Here is a 19,747-nt window from a genome sequence, read left to right on the forward strand (position 1 = left end):
TAGATTGGAGATCTTAAGACCTATTCTTCTTTGGAGCCTTTTCACCCGAACCAATTGGACCGGAGGAAGGGTAGGGTTGGGACCTACGACGACTATCCTCTTCATTTCTAGCAACCTTAGGGCAATGTCTTATCTTGTGGCCCAACTCACCACACCCAAAACAAATATTAGAATCCGCTAAGCATTCACCCTCATGCCTTCTATCACACTTACCACATCCCGGCAATAGAATCTCACTACTATCATCTTGGGACTTAGGGTTAGACACCCTCTTTTGGTTGAACTTAGGAGTACTTGAGGGACTTTACCCGGGAAAATTTTGTCTAAGCCTAGGGCGACCATGTAAATCGAACTAATCATCATCGGACTCATCATCAACCAATCTAGACCTCTTTTTCCCCCTAGCTTCTTTCTTGAGTTTTGACTCCTCAATTTGTTCGGCATGAACCATAAGACTTGAAATATTCATACTTGGGATAAGCATTGTCGAACGACACTCATTCTCTTCCAAGTCGGACACTCCCATCACAAATTTATTCATTCTAGCCCTTGAGTCCGCCACTAGAGTTGGAGCATACTTGGATAGTTGGGTGAAATTAAGAGCATACTCATTCACACTCATACCTCCTTGACGAAGTTTAATGAATTCTTGCATCTTTCGTCCCTCAACACTAGGGGAAAGAACCTATCTAGGAATGCTTCTTTGAACCCTTCCCACTCTATTGGGCCCGCTTCTACCGGCCTATTAACTTTCCATTGTTCATACCATATTTGTGTTATATCTCTCAATTGATAAGCGACTAGCTCCATTTTCTCTACCAAAGTCAATCCCATGATAGCAAGCACCTTATACACCTCATCTATAAAACCTTGAGGATCTTCCTTCACTTTGGAACCATAAAACTCCGGAGGGTTCATCCTCAAAAACTCCCTCACCCTCAAAGCTGTGGAATTCACATTTGGATTAGCCGGAGCAACAACCTCCCTATTAGCTTGGGTCATCATGGTTTGGGTCAATATTTGGAGAGCCGACCTTATTTCCACATTTGTCATATCCCCCATATCAATAGAAACTTGAAGAGGAGCTTGTGGTGGAACTTGGAGAGGAACCCCTTGCTCCTCATCACCTTCTTCATCTCTCCTAGCATTAGCCCTTGTACTAGCCATACCTTGTAAAACCATATGGCACAGATTAGAAGAAGAGTCTACTAAAGCTAAACTCTATGGCACGACTTAGAGAATGAAGAAGTGAGATTTCCTAAGCATCCAACAGTCTCCTATTCATAAATGCGGCGCGCTTCACATTTATGAACAAGACTCTACAAGACGTGGTTTGAGACAATCCTAGAACCATTTTAAACCTTGAGCTCTGATTACCAAGTTTGTCACGACCCAGCGGAACACCCTAGATGTAACATGGTGTACTTGACCCCGAAGGGGTCTCATACAAGCCCTTAGCATATCATGAACATAAGATAATAGAAAAGTATGGAAAATTTAAAAACTTTTATCCATAGAATCGAAGTCATTTTCATAAAAGCTAGCAAAAGTCTTTACTACACTTTTATCTCAAACCATCTAATACAACTTTAGAATAAAATTCTTGGGACATAGCCCATACAATGTACTCAACATGAAATAAAAGATATAATGGAAATAGTGGTTGTTGTCCTCAAAGTTATGAGGACTCACCAAATCGTCAACTCCTTGCAACTTCTAGAACTTTATCTCCAAGAGTAGAACTCAATCTCCAAACCCTACATTTGATTAGAATGTACGAAAAGTATGCGTTAGTAAAAAATGTACTAAATATGTTAGCTAGCATAATCATAAGAGCATAAGACAAGGGTTAGTCAACATAAGACATAATCCATAATCGTATGACATACTTCATAAAACATCAATTGTAAGCATAAGGGACAATATCATCATAATAAGCAAAGACTCCAACATCAGAATCATATAACCATTATTCAACTCTTGGTCATTTATATCATAATAGGACTATTCTCAATTAACCTCCAAAGCATACTTGTGCAATGCATGAATAGCACCCCATAATACCGTCTAAGCTAAGTATCCATCTTAGGTCATATTAATCATAGTCTATATGCATAGTCAAGACCTAGGCTTCATGTACTAAGAGCATTATACTTCTAAGTAACCTCAAAGCACACTTGTGCAATGCATGAACAACATCCTATAATACCACTCACACTAAGCATAACCTTGAAGTCACCATATGCATACTTACCACTCATTGGTCTCATTCTTAGCTAACTTCATAACCAAGGGAATCTCTCACCTTTAGTTAATCATAACATAACAAGGAAGGCAATTATAGCACAGTCCTATCTAAGAATACATCATATAAGAGAAACACTTCATGATTCACCTTAAGTCAAGCTTGTGCCATGCATGAACAAGACCCCATAATCCTGCCCATGATAAGCTAGACACTTTAGGTTCATCATTCATTTTTATCATCTCTTAACATCATAAAGACAAGGGAAATCACCACTTAGTCATGCATTTATTGGAGGGGCCTCTAAAGCTACAATCCAAACTAGTCATGCTCATGTTCATAAATGTAAAGGAAAGTCACCTCAAGGCATAAATGTTTAGATCATCATGAAGGACAAGGGGAGTCACCTCAAGTCACACAAATCATGGAATCATAAAGACAAAGGTATTCACCTCTAGTCATACATACTAATGAATTATAAAGACAAGGGTACTCACCTCTAGTCATGCAAATCAATGAATCATAGGTATTCGCCTCCATGTTCATTATTAGTGGAATATAGGTATTCACCTCCATATTCATGTTAATGTGTAATGTAGGTATTCTCCTCTACATCATCACATAAGGATCATAGGTATTCGCCTCCATGATCAACCTAAAGGCTAATGGGTATTCACCGCTTGCCTTGGGAGTCACACATATGTGAAGGGTAATCTCCTCATACTCCTCATGACTAACTAATTAGGAGTAAGGGAACTCACCACACATTCCTGTCATGTAAAGGTCTTTTAGGGGAATCACCACAACCTCATCACATTTCATAGTCCTTGGACTTAGATTCATTTTAGGTGAGAATAGCCTTTGAACCTAGAATCATTCTATGTGAGAGAACATTTCATGTCATACTTGATTCATGAATAATACCATATCTAGAATTCTACATTAGACATTGATATCATCATGACTCAAGTGATTCTATCACTTCATATATTCAAGCATTCGTTACATTCCACCATAATTCTATCCATTAAGCTTTATTCTCATTTAGACTTTACTCCCAAAGCCTTAACACGTCTAGTATATCACATTGTCTTTACTCTCAAAACCCTAGTGATTAAAATTCATGAATACAAGCCTTACATTTAAGCTTTACTTCTTGCAAACTTCATTCATACTTAGATTTCAAGGTATTTTAATCACATTCTTCATTAGTTGGTGATTCTTGTCATAATTGATTATAAAGGTTCAAGTTCAACTTTACTAGTTATGATCCTTCATATTCAATAAAGTCTAGTTTAATTCATGATTATATGTTCCTAACCTTGAACAATTACTACACATGACAATGATTTTAGAAGATCACCTATGAATCCTCAATTTCACCTTTCATGGCACAAACCCACAAAATATCAAATTCATCAAATTGACTAGGGTATACCATACAAATTACATAAATTCATCATAATATCATAATTCAATGATAATTAATTCATAATTAGGTATTATCCACTAGATTGGAATCATACCTAAACACTACTCACAATGTAGGAAGAAACTCAAGCTAGAGTTGGGTTTTGACTTCACAATTGGGGGAAAACAAAGGGGGCTCTATGGGTGTAAGAACTCATAGATGATTAAGCTAACATACCTTGATACAAAGCCCTAACCAAGCTTGCATCAATAGGGGAAAATCTGCCCTAACTTCCTTTCTTCTTCTTCTTCTTCTTCTCCTTTCTTCTTCTTTCTTCTCCTTTCTTTTTCTTTTTCTTCTCCTTCTCCTTTCTTCTTCTTCTCCTTCTCCTTCTCCTCCTCCTCCTCCTCCTCCTCCTCTTCCTTCTTCTTTTTCTTCTTCTTCTTCTTCTTCTTTACTTCTAGAGAGAGAATTATTTGGAGAGAATTTGGGTTCTTTGAAAAATGAACTAATTGACTTAGTTTAGGGATCTATTAGGCTTAGGTGGTTTAATAACTAACTAACCGACCTCCCTTAACCCCTAACTAATTACTAATAAACCCTCAAACCCCTAACTTAAAATTAAAAACTCAAAATCTGACCTCACTCACGAAACCCCCATCCACGGACCGTGGATGGGTCTACTGGCCGTGCTGCACCTCCGTAGGTGGAGGTATGCAACTGAAGCAGTCAAGAGCAGGCTTTGATCCATGACCCCAACCTACGGGATGTGGGTCCATCTACTGGTCGTAGATGGCTTCGTAGGTGGCTGCATTTTGACAGCTTTTAGAGTTGTTTTGAGGTCCTCCTCAAAGACCCCCTGGGTGGTCCTTGGGGGGTTGTACCTTGACGTCCTAACCCTAAAACCCTCATTCTAAGTACGGGAAGTCATTTTACGAGCTTAACCCTCATTTCTAACTCAAAAAATCTTACGAAAAGCTCTAGAACTCTCTAGTTTAACTTACTAGTTTCTGGGGTATTACAGGAACACACTAACCCTCCGGTGGGAGAACCATTACTACAACCCAACTACACAACTAAACGAAAATATAGGCATTTAAAAATACGTAAGCTGTTTTAAATGACTAAGGAAAACTGGAGTTCACATAAGCTCCGAAAATTAATCAAAAACAAACTACCAACATTGCGGAAAACAACTCCTAGAACCTGAAAGTAATTGTACCAAAACATCTATTAACTAACAAGTCTAAGAAAAGGGGGCGCAGCCCCGAAAACTAAACAAAACACCCTAAATAAATAGTCTGAGTTCGAAAAGAGTGGACTTAAACAAGAGAGATCCATGACAGCCTGAAAGAATTGGCTCGCCCTTGAATCCGGTCACGCTCAAAGTTACCTAACTGAGGACTGTTGAAGATGCCCTGTACTCACCAAAGAACAAGCAAGTGCAATATCAGTACACAACCACAGTGTACTGGTAGGATTACGCGGCTATCCCAGTAAGCACAACATATATCATAATCACAACAAGGTAAACATGACATGTACTGAATATAAACACAGTTATCATTTCAAGAGCAATGTACAAATCCACATTCTCAATAACAAGTAAATATGACAATTCAATGGTCCTCTCATGGAACCCATATCCAAATTGTTAGTGTACCGGAACATGGTACCCGATTCTAATTAGTATGCCGGACGTGACACCTGATCTCATATATGTGTCGAAACGTGGCACCCGATCTAAGTTAGTGTGTCGGACGTGACACCCGATCCAATATATGTGCCGGAACGTGGCACCCGATCCATTCAACAAAACCACAATCACAATCACACTCATATGTACATTCTCATAATCATACAATCAAGTGTTAAATCATGGCATACATTTATTCATTCACACTCATCTCATTAGGTTTGATCAACAATGGTTCATTCACATACATACATACATGCATTACAATGAAGCAATTACCAGCATACATTACGCAAACAAAAAATTAAACAATCAACTACCTCGAATCCAAGCTTGAATCCCCTGGCACTTGAATCTTCCCTTTTCGGATTCTTTCCACTTGTTCTAGGTCTACAAACAATTAATATATGCAAGGATCAACAATCAAAGGTCTAATCAACTGGATTATAACAACCCAAGAACCAAATTATGATCCTAAGGTGCACCTAGGGCTTTTCCCACCATCCAAAATAGTTCAAAAACCCTCCCCCAACAGTATATGATCAAGATTCTAAGTTCTACGGATCGAAAAACAGATTAGGGGAGTAAAATCCTTAACTTTAGCACCAATTTTCGTGGAAAACTGTCAAGAATTGCCTGGGGTCGTCTCCTAGCTCTCAAAAACGAAATTTGCAGAATAATGGCATTTTGGGGTTTATTTGCAACTTAAGTCGCGACTGGCCCGCTATGGAGGCCCCCATCCCACCACAGAAGCCCCGCCCTAGAGGCTTGCACGGAAACAGAGAGCTAAATTAAGAGTTCCAAACCCCCATTTCACAATACACCTTCATCCCATGACACTCAAAAACTACATGTTCACGCTAAGATCAGTTTCGAGAGTTTTACTCGCCCAAATTTGAATCTGTAAAGTCGTACGGGTTCCTTAACGTGTTAGCTATCTACTCATATGATCAAATTCATCATTAGATCTCTCATTCATTACTAGATCTCTCTAGACCTCACTGACTCCGATTTCATCCAAATGTGGACTAGGCTAGGAAATCTCAAGTTACTACAAAAAGTTTTCCGGACCCGATACTTTCCCCAATGGCTTTTCCCTAACGACGGGAATAGGTTGTTACACAAAATGTCATTTTAGCAATTCTTTGATATTCTTGTTTAATGCAGGTTCACATTTGTTTGCATACTTACATTACTGCACCATTTAATTAGTTTCTAATCTTTATCTCCTTATTTTTCTTATGTTTCATGTACAAGCAGAAGGCTGGAGTTTCTACTTTGGAACTCATTATTAGCCTAAAATATTAGGCCAACAGCAATTAGGATCATCACAACCCTTGGAGTCTTGTAAATTAGGAGTCCAACATTTCCTAGCCCCCCACCCCCCTTCATTGTCTTAATTATGTTTTTTTGATATACTAACTAACTCATATATATGTTTGCATAACTCTTAAGTTTTGATGTACTAAATTGCTTATTTTTTATTTTGAATATTCTGGATTGAAAATTATATTATAAACCTTTTTGCATAACCTTTAGAGCAAATGATAGAAAATGGAAAAGTAAAATTTATAGTTTGGAATTTCCAAATGAAGTTTCTAAGGGCTAAAATAATATTCATTTAGGCATTTAAGTCAAGGAAAAGGAAAACTCATGGACTCCCAAATGAATTTGAAACTAGTTTTAAAGCTAAAATAATTATCCTTTAGAAATGAACTTGAGACTAGTTCAAAGGCTAAAATAATTAGCTTTAGAAATATATAACGCTAAAACAATTACCTTTAGAAATATATTTATAAGAAACAAGTAGGGAAATAGGCCCTATATTTTATTATTTAACAAAATAAATGTAAATCTATATATATAATAAAGCTAAATATAATCTAGGTGATGTGGCACCTCTCAATGGCCACCATTCACATTTTTCTTTTTTCTCAATTTTTTGAATTTTCTTATTTATTCTCTATTTATATGCTATATTACAAGGTTAAAAATAACTTTAAAATTATATTTTCTCCCTCATTTACTCTTCTTTATTTTTCATAATTTTTTTCAGTTTATGAAACCCAAAAGGCTATCATTAATCCTCTAATAACTCCACCTAAATGGTTACTCTACAAAATAAAATGAGTTTTTAGCTTCCTTGTGTTTAATTCTCGTGACTTCACCTATCACTATATAAGTATCAGAAAAACATGCTACATTTGATAAAAATTGCTATCACCTCAATGATTTAGGGTATTATGGTTCAATATTTTTGTTTTAATGTTTTTTTATATATATAAATTTTCATATTTTACATGGACTAATATGTTTCAACCTATGGAGTCCAACTTCTTATTTTACAAGTAAATGTTTAAAGGAGCATGTTAGAGAAGCGCAAGATGGATCAAGATTCGAGACTAAGGAAAAGAGAGTTTCTTATCAATATTAGAGAAGTGATGCATCCTTTTTTTATAATCAATTTTATTATTTATTTTACAATTTCTTCTACAATTCTATTTATTTATTATTGTACAAAAGTAATTATGTCAATTAGTACTTCATCCTCTCATTTCATTATATATAAAGAAGAAACATAGAGAAGGTGATGTGACACCTCTCTATGACCTACATATATTTATATTTAGGGATTTATCTTTTATCTCCTTTTTTTAGGCCTTTTTTCTTATTTAATCAATTATTTTATTGTAAAGGTAATTACTTAATTTATTGTACATAAATATTTCATTAGTAGAGGAACAATTACAAAAAAAACTCTTCATATGTCAATTTACAAGGACTAAAAAATATCTATAATTCACGTCTCTCTAATTTTCACTCTTAAAATTTTAATATTTTTTTACCTTCTCCGAATCACAAAATAACAATATGATTTTAATATTTTAAATTCATCTCTCTTTATTATTTAATTACTTACAATCAATCTATATATCTATATGTATAATCTATATCTATATATTAGAATATAAAAATTATCTCTTAATTATATATTTTTCTATTTATGTATTTTAATTATTGTACAAAAATGAATATGTCAATTGCTACTCCTTCATTTGTTCATGTTCTTTAATATAAAAACTTAATAATCTTTACTTTCATTACTCCTAAATTATATTAATAGTCATGATATATATATATATTAGAAACAAATAATATATTAGAAAAAATGTATATATATATATATATATATATATATATATATATATATATATATACTATGAGTGCTATAATTTCTACTAAGGAAATTGCATATGAGATAAATATAAACCTGAATTTCATAAGGAACAATTTGATGAAAATATGGATAATGAAATCACAAAGTCCCTTGAAGAATCTTTTAGAGTTGATTACTTTATGTATGTAGAGTAGATCAAACTACTTTTTCACTTCAAAATAGATTTGAACCAATTGAAGCATATGAAAATATTTTTGATTTCTTATTTAGTGGTAAATTATTGAGATCACTAGATGATTAGAATTTTAAAAAATATTTTCTTAACGTTGAACTTTCTTTAACACATAATAGTTATTCTGATATTGATGGTTTAGAGTTATTTTTTGAATTAAAAGTGTTTAGAGAAATAATACAAGTAGAAGATAATGATCTAATGAAAATTCTCAATCAAACAAAAAGACTTGATTCTTTTCCAAATATGCATATTGCTTATAGAATAATGTTAATATTTAATGTAACTGTAGCCTCATCCGAAAGAAATTTTTTTGAAATTAAAATTGATTAAATCTTCTTTAAGATCAACAATGTCTCAAGAGAGATTGAATGAATTAGCTATATTATCATTCGAAAAGGAATTATTAAAACAAATTGATTATAAATTAGTACATAATGACTTCGCATTTATAATAGCTAGAAAAGTAGATTTAAAATAAAAGTACATATGATGAAAAAAATAAAATAGTAGGGGCCCTCTCTTAAGTCCGCTTTAGTCCCCCAATGTTATTGAGTCGGTGTTGCTTAAGGAATCACAACATTTGTCACCATTGATTGTTTGATGGAAGCACATCCAACACTCTACCCTTAAAGAGGAACTCTAAAAGGAAATAGAAAGGAGTGGAGAACATGGTGACTTCCAAAGAAAAGTTAATAATTTTCAACTTAAAATTCATGATTTTTCCGTTCGAACTCATCGGAGGATTCACCAGAGAAGATTACCAAAAACTAATCACGAGAAAGATAATGATTTCTATTGAAAATCTTATAACATTAATGCATAAAATTCATGATTACATTACCTAAACTTATCAAAAGCTCATCGAAGAAAATGAGTTCTCCATCTTTGTCTTCTCTATTCTCGTCGGAGCACTACCTGCAACCACCACAATATCATTTTTATATCTCAAATCAACAATAGCATATTTGATTAATCATTACACACAAAGAATACTAATGAAATGCTTGATTTACATACTAGTTATCAAGATTTTTAAAGAATTTTACAGATCTGAAAATTTTATTTGCTCCACCGACAATAATGGTGTTGCCCATCGCCTATCGTCGCTGCCAACATCTCTTAACTTCATAATTGACTTACTGACTACTATTTTCTCTTCAAAATTTTATTTTTCCTTCAATTTATGAACAATGGAGAAGAAGAAGAAATAGATTTTAAAAAGAGAAATGTATGGTGAGATGAGGAAGATGCCCAAATCTTTATTCTTTTGCAAAAGTTTAAGAAAATATCAAGAGATAAAGGTTTTAAAAAGTTAAAATAAATATTATTTATATATGAAACGCGTGTATAACACTTTTTTTTACACACAACTGAGATTGTCTTCGGAAGGGGGTATTAATATCACTTTGAACAAGATTAGGTGTGTAATAGGTCGCCACAATAGTTTGAGCGTGTAACTTACTTTTCAGCACAAGTTCAAGGGGTAATTAATACCATGAATTTCTAGGTATTAGTAATGCAAAGGGATTTAATGCATGCATTAGTATTTTAAAGATACATACCCCTCAAAATCCCTTTTACATCTTTTTCACCATAATTATGGAGGATATTTTTGTAAATAAATATTTTTATACAACGCATGCTATTTTTTATACACCAAACCAAATAATGCATAAAAAATATATGTATAACTAATGCAAGCATAACTAATACAAGCATAACTAATACAAGCATTGCTAATACACTCTATAAAACATTATTTTTATACACTACCAAACGGCCCCTTAGTGTTATACTTTTTTTATATCTTATTTGGATTGTACTACTGTAATATAAGAGACATCCTATTGTGTATATACACACATAGCCTTGTATAGAAGGACAAATGCATATACATAGCATGAAAAAGTACACCAAACAAGGCACTTCTAATACATAAAGTTAATGCACGCATTATTTTTGCTAATACGCTCTACCAAAAGACCCCTAATAGGACTATCAAAACTCAGTAGGACGTCTCTTAGTTGTACCTAACTTGGATTCGGAACCATATGTGTCAATTTTCAACATTATTGTCATTCTTAGTGTTGAATTAAATTTTTTTGTTAGCATTAATATTGATTTGATTTTGATTCAAACTTTATTAGAGTTACTAATATTTAGGGGCTATAGCTTTTATTGGACCATTCAAAATTTCAAGTCTAAAAAACTTGAAATAATATGTTAAAAGATAAAAATTATGAAAAAGTATAAGAAGTATTTAGAAATTGTATCAAAGTAAATATTTTTATGTATAAAATAAATTTAAAAATTATATATATATAATGTCGGATTGGATTGATCTCGAGTTAACTTTTTTTAGTTAAAAACAAACCAACTCAAATATAATTGGATATCTTTTCTAATACCAAACCATTAGTCAAGTTATTTTTTATTTAACTCAATTTGAGATTTGATTTGATTTTCGATTCGATCTTATACCCTTTACTTAAAAGTCACAAACTCTCATCACATGTCATACTTATCTTTAGATAGAATTAAGGTAAACTAAAAGTTGGCATTTCAATTTATTGGGAGGGAAAACGAAGACGATAATATTCTTTTGAGATGTCATATTTAGTGCAACAACTTATCACTTAATAGAATATCAATTAATCATGATCACAATAGCTACTTTCTTCGTCTCAATTTATATATGTCCTTTTAGTTCCATATGGAATTCAAAAAAAAAAAAAAATTGTGATCTCAAACTAAGAGTATATAATCCTTCAAACCGTAGAATTTTAAATTTGTCAAATAAAAAATTGGAATTGAAAACTAACCGTGAAAAGAGAAGAAAAAAACACTTTCTAGGAAAAATTGTTTGAGACAGAAGAAATATAACTAAATATTAATTGGCATGAAGTTACTTTTTTTCAATGAAAACACCTAAAACAGTCTTCAAACTTTTAATGAATAATTTTGTAATTCAATTTCATACTAAAAAAAAATATCTCGCTTAGAGTATGGTAGGACGAAATATATAAAAAACTTTTAAATTATAGATAGCAGTATTTGTTGTTATTTAGAGAATGAAAAAAAGTACTTTATCCTGCAACCACTATTCAGTTTCCAGAAACTTGGCTAACATCTAATATCAGCAACCAAAACAAAAATAAAGAAAAATAATTAATTATTCAGTTTTCAGAAACTTGGCTAACCTCTAATATAAGCAACAAAAACAAATTAACCAAACACGAACTATCCACTTGACAAAATATTTCTCAAAAACACTTAGGGAAGAAAAGAGAAAATGGCATAAATGGTTCCTAAACTATCACAATAGATCTAAAATAGTCCTTTAACTTTATATTTGACGGATATAGTCCTTTAACTATCCACCCTTTTGTCAAGTTTGGTTTCTATTCACTTTTTATATCCACGTTAACAAACACCGTCTTTCAGTACTTTCTCTCTTGATTTTCTTTTTCCCTCCTATTTTCTTCATTGTCGCTACAGGTAAGAAAATCCTAGAATCTAGATTTTGGCCAGTTTGACGCGGTTTCTATGCTAGTTTTTGTGTAGTTTGGTGCTGATTTTTGGTGGTTGGGTGCTGCTGTCTGTGCAACAGTTTGGTGCTGTTTTTTGCGCAGTTTGGTGACGTTTTTGGAGCTGTTTTTGTGCAGTTTGGTGACGTTTTTGGAGCTGTGTTTTGTGCAGCTTGGTGACGTTTTTGGAGATGTGTTTTGTGCAGTTTGGTGCTATTTTTTTGGTGGTTTGATGTTGCTGTCTAGTGCTGTGTTATGTATAGTTTGGTGTTGATTTTGCAGTTTTCAGATTGGGTGTTTTGGTGCTGCAATTTGATCGAAGTTTGATAACTGCTACTTTTTTTTTGTAGCTTAAGCTATTTTCTGCACAAAACTATTGAAAACAGAGCACTATAGTTCAATTTAGTTGCTGATTTTTGAACTTTTCTGCAATTTTATGCAGTTTCATTGATGTAATGACCAATTATTAACATAAAAATAGAATAATATTTTCTCAATTGTGTTCATTACTTTGCATTATGCTTTAACTCGCATGAAATAACGATCAACGACATAATTACAGACAATGAAGAAAAGAACTGGAAAAAAAAAGTGAGGAAATAGTGAAATAATAGACAAAGAAAATGACAAAAAAGAAAGTCAATGGAGAAAAATTAGAAAAAAGAAAGTGAGGAAACAATGAGATAATGGAGAAAAAGAGGTGGAAAATAGAAAGGAGACAGAATTCAATCATGTATGTTAACGGTGTTTGTTAATATAAAAAGTGATATAGATCAAACTTGATAAAAGGATGGATAGCTAAAGAACAATTTTAGACCTACTGTGATAGTTTAGGGACCATTTATGTCATTTTCTTGGGAAGAAAACAAGTAAATTTTTATAACTTGCCACAGAAACTATAATTTTCTTCTAGGATGACAACTTTTCACATACATCCTAGTTAATAACAGGACAATCACGAAACACAATTAACACGATTGATGTTGCAGTAAAAATGAATTAAGAGAAAAAGAACCAACGAGCATTAACAGCTTCCTGAAAGTTTAATATACTCCGACCTCGTTTCTAGCTCTATCCATTAGTTTTAAGGGGGGGAAGCAATGCTAAACTGCCACAACAGATTGATAAGATAGACTAATATAACAAAAACCCTCATCTAAAACCCATGTAACTTGACAAGGAAAAAGGTAATTGCCTAAAATAAGCCACAAGACGAAAGAAACAAAAAAAATTCATAAACCCAAACCAAGGTCTGAAACTAATCAAAGCTAAAACACCAAGAAACTGTCCCACGAGGGAAAATGGGGCTTCCATACTTTCCCAACTCTTCTAGAAACAGATGACTCTAGACTTCCTGCCAAATATTGAATTTTCTCTGAGAACTTATTTCCAGCAACAACCAACTCCAAATGCTGCTCGGATATAACAAGGGAAGCCATGGTTATGAGATCTAACCAAGCACCACTCATGTGCATATCATGTAGTCATAAAGCTCCAATCTAGGACCTCTTAACCACAGACCACCCTTTCATTAGCTGAAGTTAGCACCCATTAGAAGCCCCATTTGCTACAGGTTTCTTTTCTGATACAGTGACTGGTTTAGCATCCTTCACATCATCTCCTGATTTTGTAACTGGTACAGTTTCGGTAAGCTTGACTTCCACAGTGGTAGTCTGGGCAGCAGCCGGTAAATTTTCTTTGTTCAAACAAGCAGAAACTTCTGAAGGTTTCTGTGACTTGAGGTCAACCTTTGAATTATCTCTGTTCTTTTCTTCAGTAGCTTTACCTTCCCATACCTGAGACTGACACAACCAAAAAAAAACCCATATTTTACTACCAAAAAGAGATCAAGTTATGAAGACATTAAGTACTGTCAAATGCCCAAATGAAAGCACCCCATCATGTTCTTTTTCAAATTCATCTGATAGCAAACAATCCAAGCACATAGAAGCTACCTGCTTCTGGAATAGCTGTTGCTTGGCCTTCTTATCCTGAATTCTCTTCTGACGATCCTCATAGAACTCAAAATCATCAAGGATGCACTGTTTGCTAATATGATCCTTAAATATCTTGAGCACTTGCAGACCCTGCTCCACTTTAACCTGTACCAAACAGAGAAACAGCTGGTAAAGACTTGCTATTGACATTTATACAACAGTCAAATTAACAAGGACAGACTATACACCACGCCCAAAAAACACTACCCTTCTTTCACAATATTAAAACCAGTCACATACCTCCTGAGTATCTCTGCTGTTCGTAACAGGCTTGTTCTCGTTGTTTTCCAGTGTGATGTGTTTCAACAAGCTATTTGGTACATCCTTCACAATGTGCCACTTGACAGGAAAACAGCCGACCCACTTGTCTTGCTGCCAATACTCCACATTCTTGTTGAAATCAACTGGCCCTACCATCTCTGCAACACCAACAAACTGTCCACTTGTATTTACCTGGATAAAATGACCAAAAAATGAGCAATCATGAGGATGTGAATTAAAAAAAAAAAAATGATCATATGTATTTTCATGTATGACCAGAATTAACAAAAAAGGCTAGAGCAATGTATCGAAGAAAGCTCACTGAGAAGAAAAGAAAAACTGGGCAGCCTCCAGAATTTTGTTGAGCCTCTTGGTAAGCAGCATCAAGCTTCTTGTTGCCATTTGGTGTGCTAGCCCACACATTATATTTGATGCTTTTGTGCACATCATCTTCACTGTAAGACTTAATGATAAAGAACTTGGCATCAGCATATGTCACTGAAAAATCTGGATGGTTGTATTGTTCTCTGTCAGGAATCAGGCTTGATTTAACTTCCTCAGCATCTTTGGTTACAGCAAGGGGGATGTTCTGCCCCTTGACTGCCAGAGCAACTGGTGTAAAACTCTTCTGATTCTTGGATCCTTTACCTCTCGGTCCCCTGTTGAGCTCATTTAAACCATCCATGTTTTCATTGCCATAGCCATAGAAACTATTTCCTCTACCCCTGGGTTTAGACCTGTTATCAACTGTCATCCACCCACGACCTGTAGCGCGAGTATCATACCGGTTAGGCCCAAACCCCATGCCAGAATTGAATGTGTTCCCAAACTGCCCATAATATTTGTTGGGATACATCCTATTCATATACCCATTAGTTGTGTTCACGCCAGATGAAGGCCTTGGGTGGTGCATGCCCTGACAATAAAACAGTAGAATCAGTATCAACAAGTAATTGCCTTAAACACGTATACTGGAGTAACTACTACAAGTATCTAAAGGAGACTGTAAATGTAGGAAGAAAAAGAACAGATCAATACTCTCGAATAACATACCATTACATGTGGATGAACATTCTGATTCTTTGTTGATGGAGCAGCGTAGCCATTAGAAAATGATGGCGTAAAAGAATTGTTCGCCACTGGCCTAGCTTGCCCATCAGTGAACATTGACCCATCAATCCATGGAATGGGAGAATGCACACCATCAAAACCCAGTCTAGGGTCCTGATAACCTGAAGCAGCTCCTCCAGGCAATGTGCCAGGTCCATAAGAACCATTAGCATTTAAGGATGAATTCTGGAATGCAGGCCTCACAGGCATATGCCCAGTATTTCCCTTTACACCACCATTTGCAACGACATTAGAGTTACCTTTAGCAGAATCCACAGATAATGATGCTTGGTCAGCAGCTGCTGCAGAGGTGGCAATCTCACCTTTTGGCAGGGCAGCTGAAGTAGTGTTTGAAGTACTGGTCAGGGGGAGTGGCTGGAAATACGGATAGTGATATTGTTGCGATCCATAAAGTTGTCCATCATGCCCCACAGTAGGGACAGGCGAAGTAGCAGGTGAATATGGACTATAGGGTGCATATCCATAGGCATGATGATAGATAAGTGAGCTGTTGTCTCCATAAACTCCCTGCATTTCAATTAAATCAAAACCACAAACATGCACAAAAAAAAAAGAAAAAAATAATATCTGATTGATCTAGAAAGAAGCAAGTCAGGACAGCAACAAAGTATCTCATTACACCAAAATGGCAATACAGGAAAAAAGATTTAACACATCAAATATTGTAGCAAGAGTTCAAGCAGAATAATTTACAGGCATCTCAACTCCTTCCGGATTCGCATATCGTGCATAGTCCTCCCACTCATTAGCAGAAGCATCATATCCTACAGCAGATACGAAAATATGTTAGTAAAAAGCACACTATCATATGCTAAAAATAATAAATAAATAAATAAGACATTATTTATCTAAATAGAAGTACTTTATTTTATAAATCATAGCAAAAGTACTTAATATGTTGTTCTAACACTGACACGAAGTGAAGCTGAAATTAGCATACCATAATAGTATGCTGTTGAGGTATAACTGTTAGGAACATAGCACAAATTTGGATCCATGAATTCCGGCAACACAGGTGTCACAGACCGATCTGTCGACTGAACCTGACCGTTTGCCCCATGTGTAGGGTTCCCAGAAGGCTGAAAAAGAATCAAAATTTCCAATTAGGAACTGTAGACCAATTGAATGAAATCAATCATTTAGATAGATGATTAAAGAAAACTTACTTTCTTTTTTGCGTCTGCAATTTCAAGGGTCTTACTCCGAGAATCCAATGACAAATTCTGCAGCAAATCTGCAGCTTCTACGGCGTAACAGTAAAAGAAAAACAAAAACATTCTCCACAATTTCCCAAAAGAAGTGACTAACAACTAAACCAAGAGAAACAAAATCCAATAATACCAATCAAATTTGGACTGAACAAAGCATGACTTTTCAAATTATGTACTACTTAATAAATAATAAATTCACACAAATTAGCTTATAACACTTCAATTCCGCCATTTCAAATAATTAAACAAATTAGCACATAACTTTTTGAACCAAAATAAATCCGTAAAAAAGAGTCGTATATCACCAAAGAGCTAACCCGCCAACAAGTATAAGTTGAATATACCAACAAACGAAGAAACAAAACAATTGAATCCCATATAGAAAAGCCCAAAAAAAACAAGGTTCTGTATAAGAAAAACACAAACATCGCTCTACATGATTAAAAAAAGAAAGAGAAACACAAATCAAGCAGCCAACAGCAACAGATTTGACAACCTCAGATCTACCGAAGCCGAATAGAATCAGATAAAAATAAAAACCTACCACATCAACACGGACATACATATATCTACTGTATATGAATCTCCTCATATATAAAAAGAAAACTTGGGTTGATTAGATTTTAACAGGAAAAAACAAAGAAAAGCAATGAATACCCATATAAAAGTAGATATGGTAAGGATACGATCAGCAGGAGGAGCACCAGCAGCCATTCCGAGCTAGATCTTCAACAGGAGAAGCTGTAAAACCCTGAAGATGAAGAGGGTTTAAGGAAGGAGATAGAAACCCTAGAAGAGGAGATGGGTTCGAGAGAGTTTCAGCCGCCACACAAGTAGAGAGAGAGAGAAAAAAGAAATAAAAAGAGGGTTTAGGTTTGGGTTTTGAGAGAGAGAGAGAGAAGATTTTGTTCACTAAAGGGATTGTGATTCAAATAGCACCACGTATTTGCTCTTAAAGGCCCTTTAATTTTCGTATATTTGCAGATCTGACTACTGCCATCTCATTTGAGCTGATGTGGCATTATATTAGTGGTCAATAGTTTGAATGCTTAGAGTGGCTTTTTTTAAAAATAAATAGGACAAAAATGTCTATTTTGTGATTCTTTTAGGTGTATACTTTTGCAGTTTCCTTGCAATTGCATTAACCCCTCACTAAGAAACCAATGAAATGAAGACACAAAAATAAGAAAACAAATTATCTGCATCGGGTGTTTATATCAAATTAATATAATTTTTATTATTACATGATTTAATGAAGTAGAATATATGTTAATTAATTATGATTAAGTAAAATAAATTATAAATTTAAATACATTACATGCATGTATTGGCTCGATGTATACACCCGGTGCGGATAAATTTTACCCCAAAAATAATACTCCACTACTCACTATGTTGGTTACGGTATTTTGATAATTTAGGTTCAGTAATTTTATTTTATTTTTTTGGTTTTTAAAAATATTATATACTAATTAATTTGTTATGATTTCATATATTTTGCAGTATAATAATTTAATAATTATAATTTGTTTTACAAGTGTATAAAAGTTCAAAAAAAAAAAAAAAAATGCTCAACAACATCCTAGCCTATTACCGGATTTCCAACTACATATTTATACTCCTGGGGAATCCTATTACCCCCAAACTACTTCAAAATTAAATAAATAATCCCTTAAATGCTGACTTGGCATATAGAGTTTCACTCTCTTTGAGAGAGTGAGTTGCCTATTTTATTTTATTTTTCTCATTTTTTTTCTTTCTCTTTCTTTCTTCTTATTTTAGCTATATACAACTATATTGTCTTCATCATTATCGTTGCTGAAGCTTTATCAATAGATGTTTGGATAAAAATTATCAAGAACTAATGTATTTTATGAATAAATAATTTTTCAATTGACTTATTTAGAACATATCTAACAAATTAATTTTTTTTTTAAAAAAAAACATACCTATTAATTTGATTTTTTTAAAGTCATGGACTCAAAAATAACAAAATCAAAGTGAAGTAATTGTATAATTAAAAAATATTTACAAGCTTATTAGAAGTAACTAACAAAAAAATAATTTCTTCTACATTTTTAAAAGAGGGATACTACATCTTCTCCTAAAACCCATGAAGAATCAAAATCAAAAACTCAAATTATAAATTAATCATGAAAATTTTAGAGAGAGAAAGAATGGGAAAGAGAGAGAGGTTTCTCAAATTGGTGTTACAAATTGGTCCAAAATTGATTTTCTCATCCGCAAGTCATTTTATAGCTCTTAAATAATTAAACAAAAACTTTATAACTTCATTACCCCTTGTATAATAAAAATAAACCTAGTAAACTAAGTTTAAAATATTGTTGTGCCTTGACTGTCGTCGCCTTTGTTGAAGTCATTTGGATCAGTCATATATCCATCAAAGTTTGGGATCTTGACGGTCATATGAACTGTGAGACAAATGGTTAACCTATACAATCCTACCAAAGTTTAATTATTTAAGGGGAAAAATTGGTATTTAGTCATAATTATCCTTCAAATACATACATTATTATAAGGTGTCACTTGGGTCATGAACCCTGCTTGGACATTTGACAAGACAAACTAATGGTCTTAATACACCGTGGGTATTAAAATTCTTAGGTTTGCATAATGCATGTTCCTTAAAAGGTGTTAGTTTAGCTCTATTCTATGTTGAATAAGAGTTGATTTGCCAGACACAAGATTTCCGAGTGGACCACTCGAGTGACAAGGCTATGCGATCACACGGGAATAGATTCGGACACCTCTTGCATGCGCCAACTCTCCTAACTTTTGGGATTTTGAAATAAATTTGAGAGTGTGCAAGGCACACCTCGCGTGTACGCGTGATA

General features: G+C 34.0%; 1 protein-coding gene across 1 annotated transcript; it reads right to left on the minus strand.

Moving 5' to 3' along the window:
• Nucleotides 1-13,401: 13,401 nt before the first annotated feature.
• LOC125833506 (YTH domain-containing protein ECT4-like) lies at nucleotides 13,402-17,788 on the minus strand. Its single transcript, XM_049512668.1, has 9 exons — nucleotides 17,579-17,788; nucleotides 16,848-16,924; nucleotides 16,622-16,760; nucleotides 16,375-16,445; nucleotides 15,604-16,188; nucleotides 14,873-15,466; nucleotides 14,530-14,742; nucleotides 14,248-14,394; nucleotides 13,402-14,094 (listed from the first exon to the last, which is right to left on the minus strand). The coding sequence occupies exons 1-9, from the start codon at nucleotides 17,604-17,606 to the stop codon at nucleotides 13,834-13,836; spliced, it is 2,115 nt and encodes a 704-aa protein (XP_049368625.1). The 5' UTR covers nucleotides 17,607-17,788; the 3' UTR covers nucleotides 13,402-13,833.
• Between the last annotated feature and the right edge of the window lie 1,959 nt (nucleotides 17,789-19,747).

The sequence above is a fragment of the Solanum verrucosum genome, unplaced genomic scaffold (assembly GCF_900185275.1).
Source record: "Solanum verrucosum unplaced genomic scaffold, falcon-dt-bn FXZP01000105.1, whole genome shotgun sequence".
NCBI classification, from domain to species: Eukaryota; Viridiplantae; Streptophyta; class Magnoliopsida; order Solanales; family Solanaceae; genus Solanum; species Solanum verrucosum.

Excerpts from the sequence above, each read along its gene's own strand:
- LOC125833506 (XM_049512668.1), bottom strand. The coding sequence starts at position 17,606 with ATGGCTGCTGGTGCTCCTCCTGCTGATC. Across the intron at positions 15,467-15,603 it reads ATGTTCATCCACATGTAATG|GGCATGCACCACCCAAGGCC; the intron begins GTATGTTATTCG and ends TTTTATTGTCAG. Across the intron at positions 14,095-14,247 it reads AACAGCTATTCCAGAAGCAG|TCTCAGGTATGGGAAGGTAA; the intron begins GTAGCTTCTATG and ends TGGTTGTGTCAG.